Here is a 13,955-nt window from a genome sequence, read left to right on the forward strand (position 1 = left end):
AATTTGCTATACTTAACCAACTTTTTTCTAACATGCTTAAAACAAAATTAGGACTCAACCCTTAGTAAAATTGGATCAAAAGAACTCTAAACACTCGTTTTGTCAAAACTTTTTAAAGCATTAACCAAATGCTTCCATTCCTTTTAATTTTTTTTTTCAATCATTTACTAAAATAATAAATCACATGTGAAAACAAATAAATTTAAAACTAAATTCCTTAAAAAAGTATTGAAAACGTAGCATTTGTCATTGGGGGTATTATTTTACGTACCCACATTCAAGGTACAACATCATAAAATAACCAGTTAATATTATCTAAATTTGAATGATTGGTTGGTGGTGCTCCATGCCAATAACGCAGTGAATGTGATGTATCACGTAGACAAAATCATAGACGCAATTGGCATAGGATTCACCCACGTGTACGGTGGATGCCTATCCCTCCCTACCCTCACCTACGTTACAAATAGCAGATGAGGCCTCTAGCTCAAAACTCGTCCTAGAGTGTCTGAATTCATCGATCCGTTATATTTTCTTCAATCCTTTTCATTAATACTCTGAAGAAAATGTCTTCTGCCTGTAATTGTGGCTCAAACTGCAGCTGTGGCGATGACTGCAAATGGTATATCCTCCACTCTAGTTTCCTAAGCACTGCAATCCGTGTGAAACATGTTTCCTTGAAAAGATTTGTTCTAAGATTTATACATGGTTCGGTTTCTTTCAATTTTTTCTTTCGCTTTTCAATATTGTCACTGTTAACACTACAAGAAAATGTAGTATTAGTAACGTGTATATTGTTCATTATTTTTCGCTATGTTATCATTTAGTAACATGTCAGTTTGTGACAGTGACACGTTGCTAAATTTTTTAGTAACGTGTCACTTTACCCACGTTACTAAATGGTAACGTGTCAAAGTTGACACGTTACTAAATGATAACGTGTCAAATTTGATACGTTACTAATTCGAAAATTGAAAAAATAAAATAAAATTAAAAAATAAAAACTCGAAAACTTTAGTAACGTATCAAATTTAACACATTACTAATTCGAAAACTAAAAAAAATAAAAATAAAAAAATCGAAAACTTTAGTAACGTGTCAAAGCTGACACGTTACTAACCGGCATCGGAAATATGCGTAAGCTGCTTCCCTCTTTTCCTCTTTTTCTTTTTTCTTTCCTCTTTTTTCTTCCTCCCTGCGCACTTTTTCTTTATTCTTTCTTCCTTCTTTTTTCTTCCTCCCTACGGCACTTTTTCTTTATTCTTTCTTCTTTCTCTTTTTCTCTCTTTTGCTCTCACGCCCACTATGCCCCCATGGCAGTTCCCTCTTCTCTCAAATGGGAAGAAGAAAAATGAAAGGAGAAGAGAAAAAGAAGAGAAGATAAGAAGAAAATGAAAAAGAGAAGAAAAATTTTTCTGCTGGGTTTTGGGTTTGGGTGTTTGAAATTTTTCGGGGTCTCATTTTTTGGTTGGTTTGGTTTGATTTTTCAGGTTGAATCCACTTGGGGAACGGACATCGTATACTTTAATGGATAATTTTTCTAATTTTTATGGTTAATTTTTCTGGTTGATTTTTCTGATTTTTTTATCTCTTTCAAATTAATTAATTATTTGCAACTTGTTTAGTTTATTTTCTTAATTACATGAGTATTGTTGACCCAAGGCACTATAAAGGAGTAAGGTAGAAACAGTGGGGGATATGGGCAGCCGAGATTCGAGACCCACAGAAAGCAGCAAGAATTTGGCTTGGGATCATAGTAAAGGCTTTGAAATTCTTTTTAATGAAAAAACACAAAACTTGCATGCCTAAGAGCACTACTCGTCCAAATTCCGGAAATAAATTTGAAAAAGAATTTTTTTTTTTTTTTACTAATTTTTTAAACTTTAGTAACGTATCAATTTATGACACGTGACTAATAGGAATTTAGTAACATCCAAATTAGTAACACGCTGCACACGTTACTAACATTTAGTAACGTGTCAAGCCTATGGACACGTTAATAATGTGTCGTTACTAATCAAAAGGTTTTTTGTAGTGTAAATATATTGTGAATATATTGGAGAGAGCAGAAAAAGGAGAGAGAAGAGAGAGGGGAAACATATAATAGACTACATCTCTTCTATATTGATAATGATATATGATATTGCAGAGGCCTTTATATAGAGAGAGGCAATAAGTGATAAATAAGAAATCTTAGACTAATTAAGATAAGGAATAAACCCAAATAGAAAAGATAATAAAGTTTAGAGAATAATATATAAAATATTCTAACAGTCAAATTCTTGGACTGAGTTTCTTTCCATCTTGTTTTTGCAGCGGCAAGAAGTACCCTGACCTTGGTTTCTCAGAGGACACCAGCAGCACTATGACCATCATTGCTGGGTTTGCAACTGTGAAAATGTAGGCAAATTTACATTTATATGTGCTACGAACAAATTTATCTTTAAATTTTTTTAAAAAAAATAAAAAGGTTTAATTCAGTGTATTAATTTTTTATTTTTTTTATTTTTTTATTTTTTTTTTAACAATTTCACCCGTCCAATAGGATTTTTGGTCGGGGGTGTCTAAATTTTTAAAATACCCTTACTTGTTTTAGAAAATAAATTACAACGATTTAAGGCACAAGCCTGAATTTTTGAGAATTTTGACATAATTTAATAAAAAATCTTAACACATTGGTGAAATTGACAAATAAAATAAAATAAAATAAAAGATTGATATATTAAATTGAATTTTTTTAAGTTTAAATTAATTGCAAAAGCGACGACAATTCAATAGATTGAAAGAAGTTTTATTCCAATTAATATTCATGCAGGTGGGATGGGATGGGACTGATTTGTGTTAAATGATAAGAAATAAGAAATAAGAAATAAGAAATATAATTATTTAATTACTATTTTAATAATTTGAATCAAAATTCTTCATTATGTAATTGCAGATATTATGAAGGGTCTGGGTCTGAGAGCTTTGAAGCAGGAAACTGCAAGTGCTGCAACAGCCACCCATGCAAGTGCGGCAAATGAACAAAGAAGTGAAAACTTCCAATAAAGCATCAGTGGTCGTTAATGTTTTGTCTATATATAAGATAAGAAGAAAATGGGGTGCATGTTTGGGTCCCATGTAATCGTAAAATAAGACAGCCATGGTCTCTGCAAATTGAAGTTTGTATTATTTTGATTGCGGAGTTGTGAGTTGCGAGTGTGTTTGAATTTTATGTGCCACTGCAGATTTGTTATGGGTGTTGGAACTTAATTAATGAAAATGTTTGAAGTTCAAAAAAAGTTCATTTCATGTAATGAACCGTTACTACTAAGTACTCCTTCAATTCATGGTCTCTTAGATTGAGAGAAACCAAAATCTTTTATGGTATTTAAAATCGCATTGCACAAGATATGTTCTAAGAACCGTTTCACGTGAGCAAAGCTCAATAATCTCTCCCTCAACATAATGCTCCCGCGACTCAAACGACCCCGCAACCCTGACTTTGATATCATTTGTTGGATTGAACCTTTGACCACCTCATCTGAAAATCAATTGGCGTCCAGAAGCCAAAATCTTTTATGGCATTCAAAATTATATCTCGCAAGATATGTTCTAATTACCGTCTACGTGAGTAGAACGATATTGTTTCACCTCAACACATGATATTAATTAGGGATTTTTATGTGAGTTATTGATATAAATCCTGAGACACTAATGGCAAGAGAGGAATTAGGATTTTAGATGTGAGAATACTTAAGGGGATAAAACTTTGATTTTAAAAGAATTATAGGGATTTAAAAAAATAATAATAATAATAATAAAATAAAGAACATTTTGAAGCTTGAAGCCTCCCAAGTCTTTTCCTTTTCATTATTCCTACATTTTCCTTCCTCTCTGTTACAACAGGGTGGTATATTGCTTCCTAAATAGATAGCCTGATGGCCCTAAAAACACATAGATGTATGGTAGAAAAGACAGATTTATACGAGGGAAAAAGAACACCCTTTCATTTATTTGGCTAGCAAAGGAATGTTAAAAACACCTATAGATTGTACCAACTAGTTAGACTCGATTGACTACCAGCAATCATTCACTAGTTTGTCTTACAAACTTAGAAACTCACAAGAAAAATAACATAAGAAACAGACCAGACAGTTCTTCCTCTTCAGAATGAACACCGGTTCAGGTGAGATAGTTGAGGAACTCCGCAGCAGTTGCAATTGCGGCGCCTGTAATGGCATCCACCACAACCTTGTCTTTGTTATTGTGGCCGGCTGCAGATATCAGAGCACCTGTTATAGCACCTGTCAACGCACCGCCAATCGTGGCATTCTTCTGCAACACATCCAAAGAATATAATATATGTTATCGAAAAAAAATTCTCAGTTGAAAACCGAAACTGCAAATGGATCTCTTGATTGAGTTGGGAGATAGGAAAATGTTTCAAACAATTGAATAAAAAAAAACAAGAACTAAACTGATTCAATTAAGGCTCATTTCGAAAGTAAACACATATTGTCAGTACAAAGGTATGTACTTGGGCTCGTTGGCATCGACGTAAAATGTTTTTATTTGAAAATGTTTTTGGCTTGTACATTAGCAACAGCAAACAATGGCTGGCGACCTTTGATGGCGGCAAAAAAAGGCCCGGCAACTTTCAGCGAACACCGATATCGGCATGTTGCGGAGGATTCCGGCGGCAGCCGAAAAAAAGAGTACGTGCAATAAGGAAAATGTTAAACTTGAAAAATGGTTTATGATTTTAAAAAGATAAACAATTTTATGGAAATTAAAGAAGGTATTCCTGGTCAATCGAAAACATTGTCGGTTTGACCATGAATTTCGGACGTACCAAACACCGAAAAATAGAAAAACGTTTTTGGAAAAACATTTTATATTGAAACAAACCGAGCATTATTGTGAGGCCAACACATTACTAATGGGGGGTTATCTGGTTTTATTTCCGTGATTCAACTTCACAAGCTTCATAAACAGGTTAAATATACTGCAAAATCATTAGTAGCCATGTTCTGAACCTTGATTAAAAAAAAAAAAAAAACCAATTGCTCATGTGTTGACTAGAGGAAATTCAATTAGCAATTTACAGAAAACATACCCAGTCTCTGGTGCCACGAGCCCTCTCTACTGCATACTCCATTCCCACATAAACTCCAGCCACAGTTCCTGTAAATAAAAGAAATATTTGTGCAAAATAAAGTCAACTGAAACATTCACCAAACAGAATTGATTTATCTCATTGATAACAAACATTCAATATGACTCGTAATTACCCCAATACGCGCCTTCTTTGCACATCTTCTTCAGCTGCAATAACATTACTTTTCATTAGCAGGACAAGATTGACATGTCACAATCATCTGTTGCTTAACAACTTTGACAGTATTAGCAGCACAATTACTAGGAGTCCCACAAAAACCAATAGAACCTATTATTAATCTAACAAGGTGTAGCAATCTGTTCGATCCTGTCCTGTCAATGTCTTAAGTAAAAATGAAGCTACTGAAGGAAACCACCATGACATCATGGTTGCAAAATATGATATAGTTTCATAGATACTCACCGAGTGCTCTAAATTGTGACGTGAAACACTCCCTGCAAAAAGCATGTTAAGCGGGCTGAGAAACTGTAGCAGAGTAAAGTTCTAAACAAAAACAAATTGAATCTTAGATTTTTTTTTATTACATTCGAAATACCCACTCTGGATTTGCAAAAACAGTAAAGCAAAAGATTGAAAAAGTGTTATCTTTTCCATTTTTCTCAGCGACCAAATTCATACCTCTTTTCGCGGCGTCATATGCCTCCTCTGCAGCTGCTCTGGTAGCTCCGACCTGAGACAAAAATCAAGAACAAAGCTGTCTGATTCTTGATGTTGTGGTTTCAAACACATTACCCAGAAAGAGAAGAAGACAAAGTAGAGAGAAAGATAAAGAGGGAATGAAGAATGTTACGGCGCCGATCTTCAAGAACCCATCAATGGTGTGGTTGAAGAAGGCGTTGCCCGTGTCGATCGCCACGTCCACCTTCGGAGTTGACAGAGAACCCGAAAAACTACTGTGAGGCATTCTTTCTTTCTTCACTACCACGCACACAGTACTCTCTGTGTCACTCTTTCAGTCTCTCTCTCTCTCTCTCTCTGTGCCTTTGTGTCTTGTTGTTGATATTTTGCTCGCTAATATCTGATTTTATTTGTCGTTTTCTTAAATACTTTTTTTGTTTTTTTGTTTGATTGCATAGAAGTTTACCGAATGCCTAAAAAGTTGCCCGACATCTCTGCATGCGCCGACGGTAGGGGACAAACATTGACTTGAGTGGGCTGTTTCGTCTTCTACCATGTTTGGGCCGGCTTCTTGTTGGACTGAGTCGGTAGGCCTAGCAGGCACCTAAACTAGGCCCATATGGCTGCATTTGTACAATTCTTGTAGAGAGACTATGGTCCAGAAAACGGCGTCGTAAAGTGGGAAGCCACGAAGTCTAGGGCTTTGTCGTTATAAAAATGAACTTACGACTCAGTTGCGTAGAAAGAGGTACAGTGATTTCAATATGGACAAGAGCATGCTAGGAGATCTGGATAATCTTCCGGAGGAAGATAAGCTCAGAATGTCCTCCATGATCGACCAGCTCCAGATTCGTGATAGGTACAATCTAAATTCATCTGTTACTGTCTTGAATTAAATTCAAATCCTTTGGTTAAATCAGTTCCATAATCTTTATTTTTCTCAAAAAAATTTCTGATTGTTAGCTTAATGAACTGCTCGTTTATTGCACTGTTCAAATGCTTTAATTGTGCAAAGTGAGTTTACTTGATCTTACTGTTGTTTGTATGTTTCCATCTTCAATGAAGAGGAAACCAGAGAATAATGCTTTGAGAAACTTGTGAGGAGAATGGTAGGTAGGTTCAGTTTGAAGTTCTTTAAGCAATTGTTTTGTTTATTTGTATATATATATATATTTTATTTTTGGCTTCACAGTTCGCACTCTGTGCTGTATAGCTCCAATGTCGTAAATTTTTGTGAAGCTGGTTATGTGAAGCCAGAGTAACGTTCTCCTTAAAACCAGTGCAGCTTATATGGTGTGTCTGGACGTTTTGGGAACGACATTTTTATGCATTTCTTGTGCTAATCGTGTGCTTTTTACAACACAGTATCGAAATTAGTTTTTTGCCTTGTTTGTATGGAATGTCTCCCTAGGTACGAACCTGAATTTTGTTCTTAGCATAATTTGTTGTTGTTTTTTTTTGGATGAATTACTTTGTTGTTGTTAGTATGTTGTTTGTGGCATCTGTATCCCAGGAAGGTTTTAGATAATGTTTTTTTTTTTTCATAACGAGGAACCCAGCAACCCAAGCTCTCATCGCCACCATGTTTTAGACTTTCACTTCACCCTCCAAGAATACCTTTTCACTCAACCTCTTAATACATGTATCCTAATTATCTCCAATTGCTATTCATCCATTCATTCCATTTACCTCTCAAACCTACCGATCCTCAGAGGTCTCAGAACCTCCTTCCATTCCCAAAACCCTTTCAAGATTCAAACATTTGTGATTTTTCAAAACACATCTGTTCCTATTAATATATGTGATTTTCAAACATTTTGCATGTGATCTTGGCCTTGAAATTACGTTGAGCCATGGAACTTTGCGACTAAATTGAGGCGTGGGTTCTGGGTTTTAGGTGAAGAGGTGAATTGGGTTGGTTTCTAATTGAAGAAAGAGCAAAAGGGATGTTTGGGTGAGAATGGGGCATAGTTTGAAGAAGAAGAAGAAGAAGCGAGCAGGAGGAGGGAGTGAGAGGAAGAGCAAGGGCAGGACTCAGTTGAAATATCTGGTGTCTCATGTTGGTGTTGATGATAATGAGCTTGTAGGTCGGTGTGATTTGAACCTAGGATTGTGTGAGTGTACGCCTCATTGCAACTTTCTTACCATTGGACCATCCAAGTTTACGCCTCATTCCAATTTTCTTACCACTGGACCAACCCTAGGATCGTGCAAGTTTATGCCTCATCCCAATTTTCTTACCACTGGACCAACCCTAGGATCGTGCAAGTTTATGCCTCATCCCTAAGTTCTTACCACTAGACCAACCTGTCCGGGTTAAGCCTTAGATAATGTTGTCAACGAAGAATATGATTCTTTTTTTTATTTTATTTTTTATTTTTCCTTCATTCCTCCATTATCTAGTGATTGGTCTCTTGATCCCAAATAGTGGTCAGCTCCTTCCTTTTAAGTATCATGAAAGTGTAGGCCGCCTTTTATTTTTCTCTGAGCAAGATGAAAGTATAGGGCCATAGGCTAAGTTAATTCTATATTTGATTTTTAAATAAGTGAACATGAGTCTGCGTTTCTTGAAAATGGTGATCAGTGTTGACTTGAGTAACGTCAAAGATCTCAGGTTGTATTTAGATGAGCGACCTCCTCTTTACTTTTTATTTGTTTTTCCATTGTGAGTTGTGACATAATGGACAGTGAAATGAAAAAAGGAAATCCAATGGCTTTACAATTTTATTACTTGTTTGGAAGGTGATCATAACATATAAACTTGCAGAGCTTGGCATTTTGTCAGTTGGTCCTTGTTTTGTGGATTATTTTCCTGGGATTTTCGATTTAAGTTGTCACTTCCCTCTGATTATATTAAATTTCGTTCTTTCAGCCTGAGGATGTATAATTCACTAGTGGAGAGATGCTTTAATGATTGTGTGGACACCTTCAAGCACAAATCCTTGCAAAAGCAAGAGGAAACCTGCGTGCGGCGATGTGCTGAGAAGTTTCTAAAGCATTCAATGCGTGTTGGCATGAGGTTTGCCGAGCTCAACCAAGGAGCAGCCACACAAGATTGAACTATTTAAAAACCAACGGTGGAGAAGCCATTGCTTTTTTAAGTTGTAGACGAGCATTGCTTTGTTCCTCTATTTGTATTTCCCCTTCGCTTGTATCCAATGAAAATCTGAACATTGTAGATACATGCAGGATAACTTGTTATTAATAATTTCAAGCAAGAGATCGACCGTGCTAAGTGCTAAACCCCTGAGCGGTTTTGTAGAAATTTTATGAATGAATATATTTATTCTTTTTTTTTTTTTGACATGAATATATCTATTCTATGCCTGCTTCTTATCACATATTTACCTGTCCATGCCAAAGAACCATCTCCACCTTGTACTATTTTCTTAACCTTAATTCATAGGATGTACCTTAAATTTTAAATTTTAACTCGTTAATTTTATGTCAAGTTAATGTCGGATTTATGTCTCGTCTGAAAAATTCTCAGCCCAAACTGTTGGGTGTGTGTGTCATGCTTGTTGTAATGAGATGTCAATATAAAGCTATGTATGTCATTTCTAACCAAATCTATTAATTAAACGGATTAAACTTTTTTATGGTAACTTGTTAATTTTGTGTTGATTTCGTATCAGGTATACGGATCGGAGAAGGATCCTCTCCATTTCTAAAAAAAGGAGCTGATCCTATTTTTTACAAAGGTAGAATGGTCCAAAAAAAAAAGTGAAATAATCATTTTATCCTTGTAAAATAAGGGACTGACTTCTCCCTATTTCCTTTGAAATGGAGAGAATCCAGGTTCGTACGTGTTATATCAAAAGTTGTCTGCCCAACTTTTAATTCCCTTTCTCTGGAACATAAAATGTTATTTCACATAAAAATACTTTACAACTCAATTTTAATAAAAATAATCAGATCCGATCACGATTACAAATTTACAATAAAGTCAAACTGCCATATGTAGAGTATATAGCGATGGAGAAGGCACCCAAAAACAGTCTGTGGACATGTCGAGGCACCTCAATACACAAGGCACCATACAAATTAAACGCCCAGAAAAAGAAAAATCACACAAATTAAACACGTTTAACCTCCAAATAATCCACATACACAAGCAAGTACAAATTTGCTTTGTCCACCATTTGGGTTCCATCACTGGTTTGGTAACTTTATGAGAGAGCGCCATATCCATTATCCTGCATTTCTGCAAAATTCAACAGTTTTTTAGTATAAGCAACTCATCCATATTTTTATACAAAGAATTCACAGAACAGAAAGCCACCAATTGCATAATATACATCTGACAGCATTACCTAGAAAATAGCAACAACAAAAAAAAAAATCTCAAAACACCAAATAAATTACAATAAAGCAACCAGCCAACAGTCGTCATGATACATAGTAAACCAGAAAGAAAAATTCACAAGATCATATTAAACAAGCAGCAGACTGTGAAAATGCTTCTCGATTTCCACTATCAAAAGGTATTTGCTTTCTCAGTGTTGATTGCTCATTACTGATAACTCTAAATTCAAAAGAAGCTTAAGAACCTTGGGGTCCATGGGACCACTAAACATATAGCTATCGTTTCGACAAAGCCGAGCACGCATGTATCCATTGCCTTTTATTTGATAGCAGCACATAAACCATTAAATGGAAATATGGACCAATTGTTTCCATCAACTGAAGAAGCAAAACAAATACAATAATTTCTGCCACTCTAAGTGTGTTCTTACTTTGATGTGCATAGAGCAGTGAAAAGGAGGCATAGTGTATGTCTGGACAGATACTGGTCATTACTGTGATATCGACCTTGGTCGCAACTTAGATTCACAAGTTTAAATTCAAAAGTCCAAGAAACATGCCTAAACTATCAGAACTATATCTGCACTTCATCAATTTTCCTTTTTCTTTTACCTGTATGTGGGGGAGGAAATGGTTTTATTTCAATCCTTTTATCCGTTACTTTTTTTGTTTTAGTTTTCAAAATATAATGCACGCTTGATTCCTAACCAAGCTCTACATTTCTAGATACAAAACCTTAAATCACATAAATCTGGCATAAACTTGATGTATAAATTAATACGTTAGGCAGTTAGCACATGAGAAGTCATGACTAATATGACTAATATGACTTAGTAAGATAGTAGATACAACAATGAATTATGGCAGAAAAGAAAAGAACAAAAATAATGAACAGAAAAACTAGAAACACCGACTAAATCTCTCTATTAGCGAACAAGCTATCATCTTAATGCAAAAGACTGAATTTAAATGAAACTTTCAATAAGCAAATTGGCAGAACTAGCAAACGTTAAACATTCCCCATATAAGCATATCATCACGTACTGTAGAATTTTTAAAAGCAACTAAACAGAGTACTAAGTCAATACCTTTCACTAAATGCATTCTAAACATCCTAATCATGATGGCGTTTCCTGTTCTTCTTCTCATATCTCTTCTTGCTCCGACTGACCCTCAAATCATCTGAGGCATCAGAATCAGATGCTGAAGCTGCCTTCCTGCTCTTGCGCTTACGTTCTCTAGCAGAATCCTCGGATGCATCTGAATCAGAATCTGAATCTCGGTGGCTTCTCCTCCTCCTCTTCTCCTTCCTACTCTTCCTATGCCGTCGACGACGCTCATAATCCTCATCCGAGGACTCATTCCTTTTTCTCCTCCTATCCTTCTTTCCTCTCTTCCGACTTCTATCTGAATCATCCGAATCATCTGAATCACCGCTTCCTCTCTTCCCACTCCTCTTCTTAGATCTCCCTCTACTCTTCCTCTCCCTAGAAGCCCTATCCGGCTCATCTTCATCTAACTCCTTTTTCGTTGACCTTTCCTTACTACTGAGTTTTTTCCCATTTCTCTTTGCAATAATCCTCTCAATCTCCGAATCAACATCTGAATCTGAATCCTCACTCTCATCCTCTTCATCACTCTCAACCGTGCTTTTTCCTTTCACCTTACCTGCATTCCCCTTCAACTTCTCCAACTCAGCCATTGCAGCAGCCTCAATCACTTCTGGGTCTTTATCCTTATCATCCTTAACACTCAAAAAGTTCCTGCACTGAAATGTGAGGTGTCCAACACGGCCACACTTCTTGCACACCCCACGAGCCTCATTGGCATTTGACCCAGTTATACGGGCAAGTGCAAGGAGGCCCTGGAAGCTTGCATAGGCATTCTCAGCATCCGGTTCAGCATTAGATGCATTGGGCTTTGAAGAGTTCTGGCCTTCATCCTTATTGGGTGCATAGGGATCATAGCCAATGGCACTCTGCCATATACCATGGGTTTGGAGGGCAGCACTACTGTGCACCCGATTGTTCGCAGGCATGCGAACCCTACCTGCTGTAGCCGGCATCTTGAAGGTCAAATATCAAACTCTGCAAGAAAAAACTTATATTAGAGCATTAGCCCTGGAGAAATTTTGGCTAGAAAACCCACTTTTCAAAAACATTATACATCTCACTCAATCTTTCTCTGCTGCATTTAAATATTCTTGTTTAATTCATTATACCAACGGTCATATATATATATATATATATATATATATATATATATATATATATATATATAATACTGATCTAAAGCATTTAAAACATTCTTCCAACTATATTACATATATATACCATTGCCAGGAGAAAAAGATTTTGTAAGCACATCCTAAGCAGAAAAAACCATTTGACAAAATAAAGACTATTTTATAAAGCAGAAAATAATCTTGTTCGCCGCTTCTACATCAATATCATCCCTCGGTAGCACTAGGGGAAAAGAAAAGCATGACATTGCAACAGATCATCAACAACCCTGATTAGAATGAGGGTATGTCACAAAAATACACAATTCTTAGCTCATCCAACAAGCAACATACCACAAAACAGAAGGTCTGTACTAAAACATTAGCAATACAAACATGCTACAATCAAGACATTCAGTTTGGCCATCTCTATAATATACCAATTAGCAAATTTTTAACATCCAGGATATTTCATCCCAAGAATATAATCCTAATCCTAATTAACCATTACCCAACCCAAGTAAAAGGTCAAACCTTCGGGTTTCTTGTAGGAAAAGAAACAGACGGAACTAGCCCCAATGGCTACAAGAGCCACTGCTGCACCCACAATAATCTAGGTATCTAGTGTCTGTACGAAATCCAAGATACGATCCTCCCAATCGTGAAGAGCAGATGTATGGGAAATATTATCAAAAATGAACTGAATCAAAAAATTGCAGGAGATAAAATCGGAGAGTGCCTGGGACTCTCCTAACTTTCAAAACAAATCGTATCAGTTTGGCCATCTCTGTAATATATATAAATATTTCAAAACAAATCCGTCACGCTTAGTCAAACGTACTAACTTGCCAACCAAAACACCCAGAGGCAAAAAGTTCAAAAATTCCCAGCACAACAAAGCACATCAAGAATTCATAAAATAAGCACCCATGATAAAAAGATACTCTGCCACAACCTCAAGCAAATTAATTCAACAACAAGAAACCCAAAAACAGAATAAACCCCCCCACATAAATCCGAAAATCCCAACTAAACTCAATTGCATAGAACCCTAAAATTGCGATCCATACCTTCACAAAGAAGCAACAGAGGATGTAGATGAAGCAGAGACAGGAGAGTTGCGGTTGTAACAAAGGCGATGCGGAGGCAAGGAGCGGAGGCGGATGGACTTCGGTGTTTCCGGACTTGAAACTAATTTAAGCTGTTGGTTTTGCCATTATGAGAAGTGCTTTGAATGGGCCAAACTGGGCCTGGCCTGTCCTTAGAATTAATATTGTCGGCCAGGCCAGCTCCGTTGTAACCAGCTTTTTTACTTAAATTAAATATCCTATTTTTATTGTTTCTTTTGCTATTTAAACAAAAAAAAAAAAAAAAAAAAAAAAAGAGAGAAATGTTACACGGAGAGACGTAGTTGTAAAAATTATTATTAAATTTTGAATAATTTACTATTAAATTTTAGATCAAATGATAATTTGTACTGTCATATTAAAAAAATTTACTCAAGAATATGATAGTATGCGTAACATTTTTTTTTTAACTAGTGTTGCATCTTTTTTTTTTTAACATGTCCGCACAAAGGGTGAGAAAAGAAGGAAAAAAAATTCGAATTAATCACCTCTGATTCATGAAGTAGGGTCACAAGTTGATTAA

The 13,955-nt window shown here is 35.9% G+C and overlaps 3 protein-coding genes across 3 annotated transcripts; 1 reads left to right on the forward strand and 2 right to left on the reverse strand.

The window, feature by feature from the left end:
* Positions 1–3,961: 3,961 nt before the first annotated feature.
* On the reverse strand, positions 3,962–6,142 carry LOC132164594 (outer envelope pore protein 16, chloroplastic-like). Its single transcript, XM_059575130.1, has 6 exons — positions 5,952–6,142; positions 5,780–5,831; positions 5,564–5,595; positions 5,274–5,307; positions 5,099–5,166; positions 3,962–4,317 (listed from the first exon to the last, which is right to left on the reverse strand). The coding sequence occupies exons 1-6, from the start codon at positions 6,063–6,065 to the stop codon at positions 4,165–4,167; spliced, it is 453 nt and encodes a 150-aa protein (XP_059431113.1). The 5' UTR covers positions 6,066–6,142; the 3' UTR covers positions 3,962–4,164.
* A 344-nt stretch (positions 6,143–6,486) lies between these two features.
* On the forward strand, positions 6,487–9,080 carry LOC132164055 (mitochondrial import inner membrane translocase subunit Tim9-like). The gene is made up of 2 exons (XM_059574464.1): positions 6,487–6,638; positions 8,652–9,080. The coding sequence occupies exons 1-2, from the start codon at positions 6,544–6,546 to the stop codon at positions 8,836–8,838; spliced, it is 282 nt and encodes a 93-aa protein (XP_059430447.1). The 5' UTR covers positions 6,487–6,543; the 3' UTR covers positions 8,839–9,080.
* A 580-nt stretch (positions 9,081–9,660) lies between these two features.
* On the reverse strand, positions 9,661–13,507 carry LOC132164660 (CAX-interacting protein 4-like). Its single transcript, XM_059575202.1, has 3 exons — positions 13,376–13,507; positions 11,173–12,171; positions 9,661–9,983 (listed from the first exon to the last, which is right to left on the reverse strand). Exon 2 carries the CDS (start codon positions 12,147–12,149, stop codon positions 11,199–11,201), a length of 951 nt encoding a protein of 316 aa, XP_059431185.1. The 5' UTR covers positions 12,150–12,171; positions 13,376–13,507; the 3' UTR covers positions 9,661–9,983; positions 11,173–11,198.
* Positions 13,508–13,955: the final 448 nt, after the last annotated feature.

The sequence above is a fragment of the Corylus avellana genome, chromosome ca10 (genome assembly GCF_901000735.1).
Source record: "Corylus avellana chromosome ca10, CavTom2PMs-1.0".
NCBI lineage: Eukaryota > Viridiplantae > Streptophyta > Magnoliopsida > Fagales > Betulaceae > Corylus > Corylus avellana.

Bases quoted from the DNA above. Each gene is read 5' to 3' on its own strand.
- LOC132164055 (XM_059574464.1), top strand. From the start codon at position 6,544: ATGGACAAGAGCATGCTAGGAGATCTGGATAATCTTCCGGAGGAAGAT. The intron at 6,639-8,651 runs GTACAATCTAAA...TCGTTCTTTCAG, and splicing joins CAGCTCCAGATTCGTGATAG to CCTGAGGATGTATAATTCAC.
- LOC132164594 (XM_059575130.1), bottom strand. From the start codon at position 6,065: ATGCCTCACAGTAGTTTTTCGGGTTCTCTGTCAACTCCGAAGGTGGAC. The intron at 5,596-5,779 runs GTATGAATTTGG...TGCTTTTTGCAG, and splicing joins ATATGACGCCGCGAAAAGAG to GGAGTGTTTCACGTCACAAT. The intron at 5,167-5,273 runs GTAATTACGAGT...TTTTATTTACAG, and splicing joins CAAAGAAGGCGCGTATTGGG to GAACTGTGGCTGGAGTTTAT.
- LOC132164660 (XM_059575202.1), bottom strand. From the start codon at position 12,149: ATGCCGGCTACAGCAGGTAGGGTTCGCATGCCTGCGAACAATCGGGTG.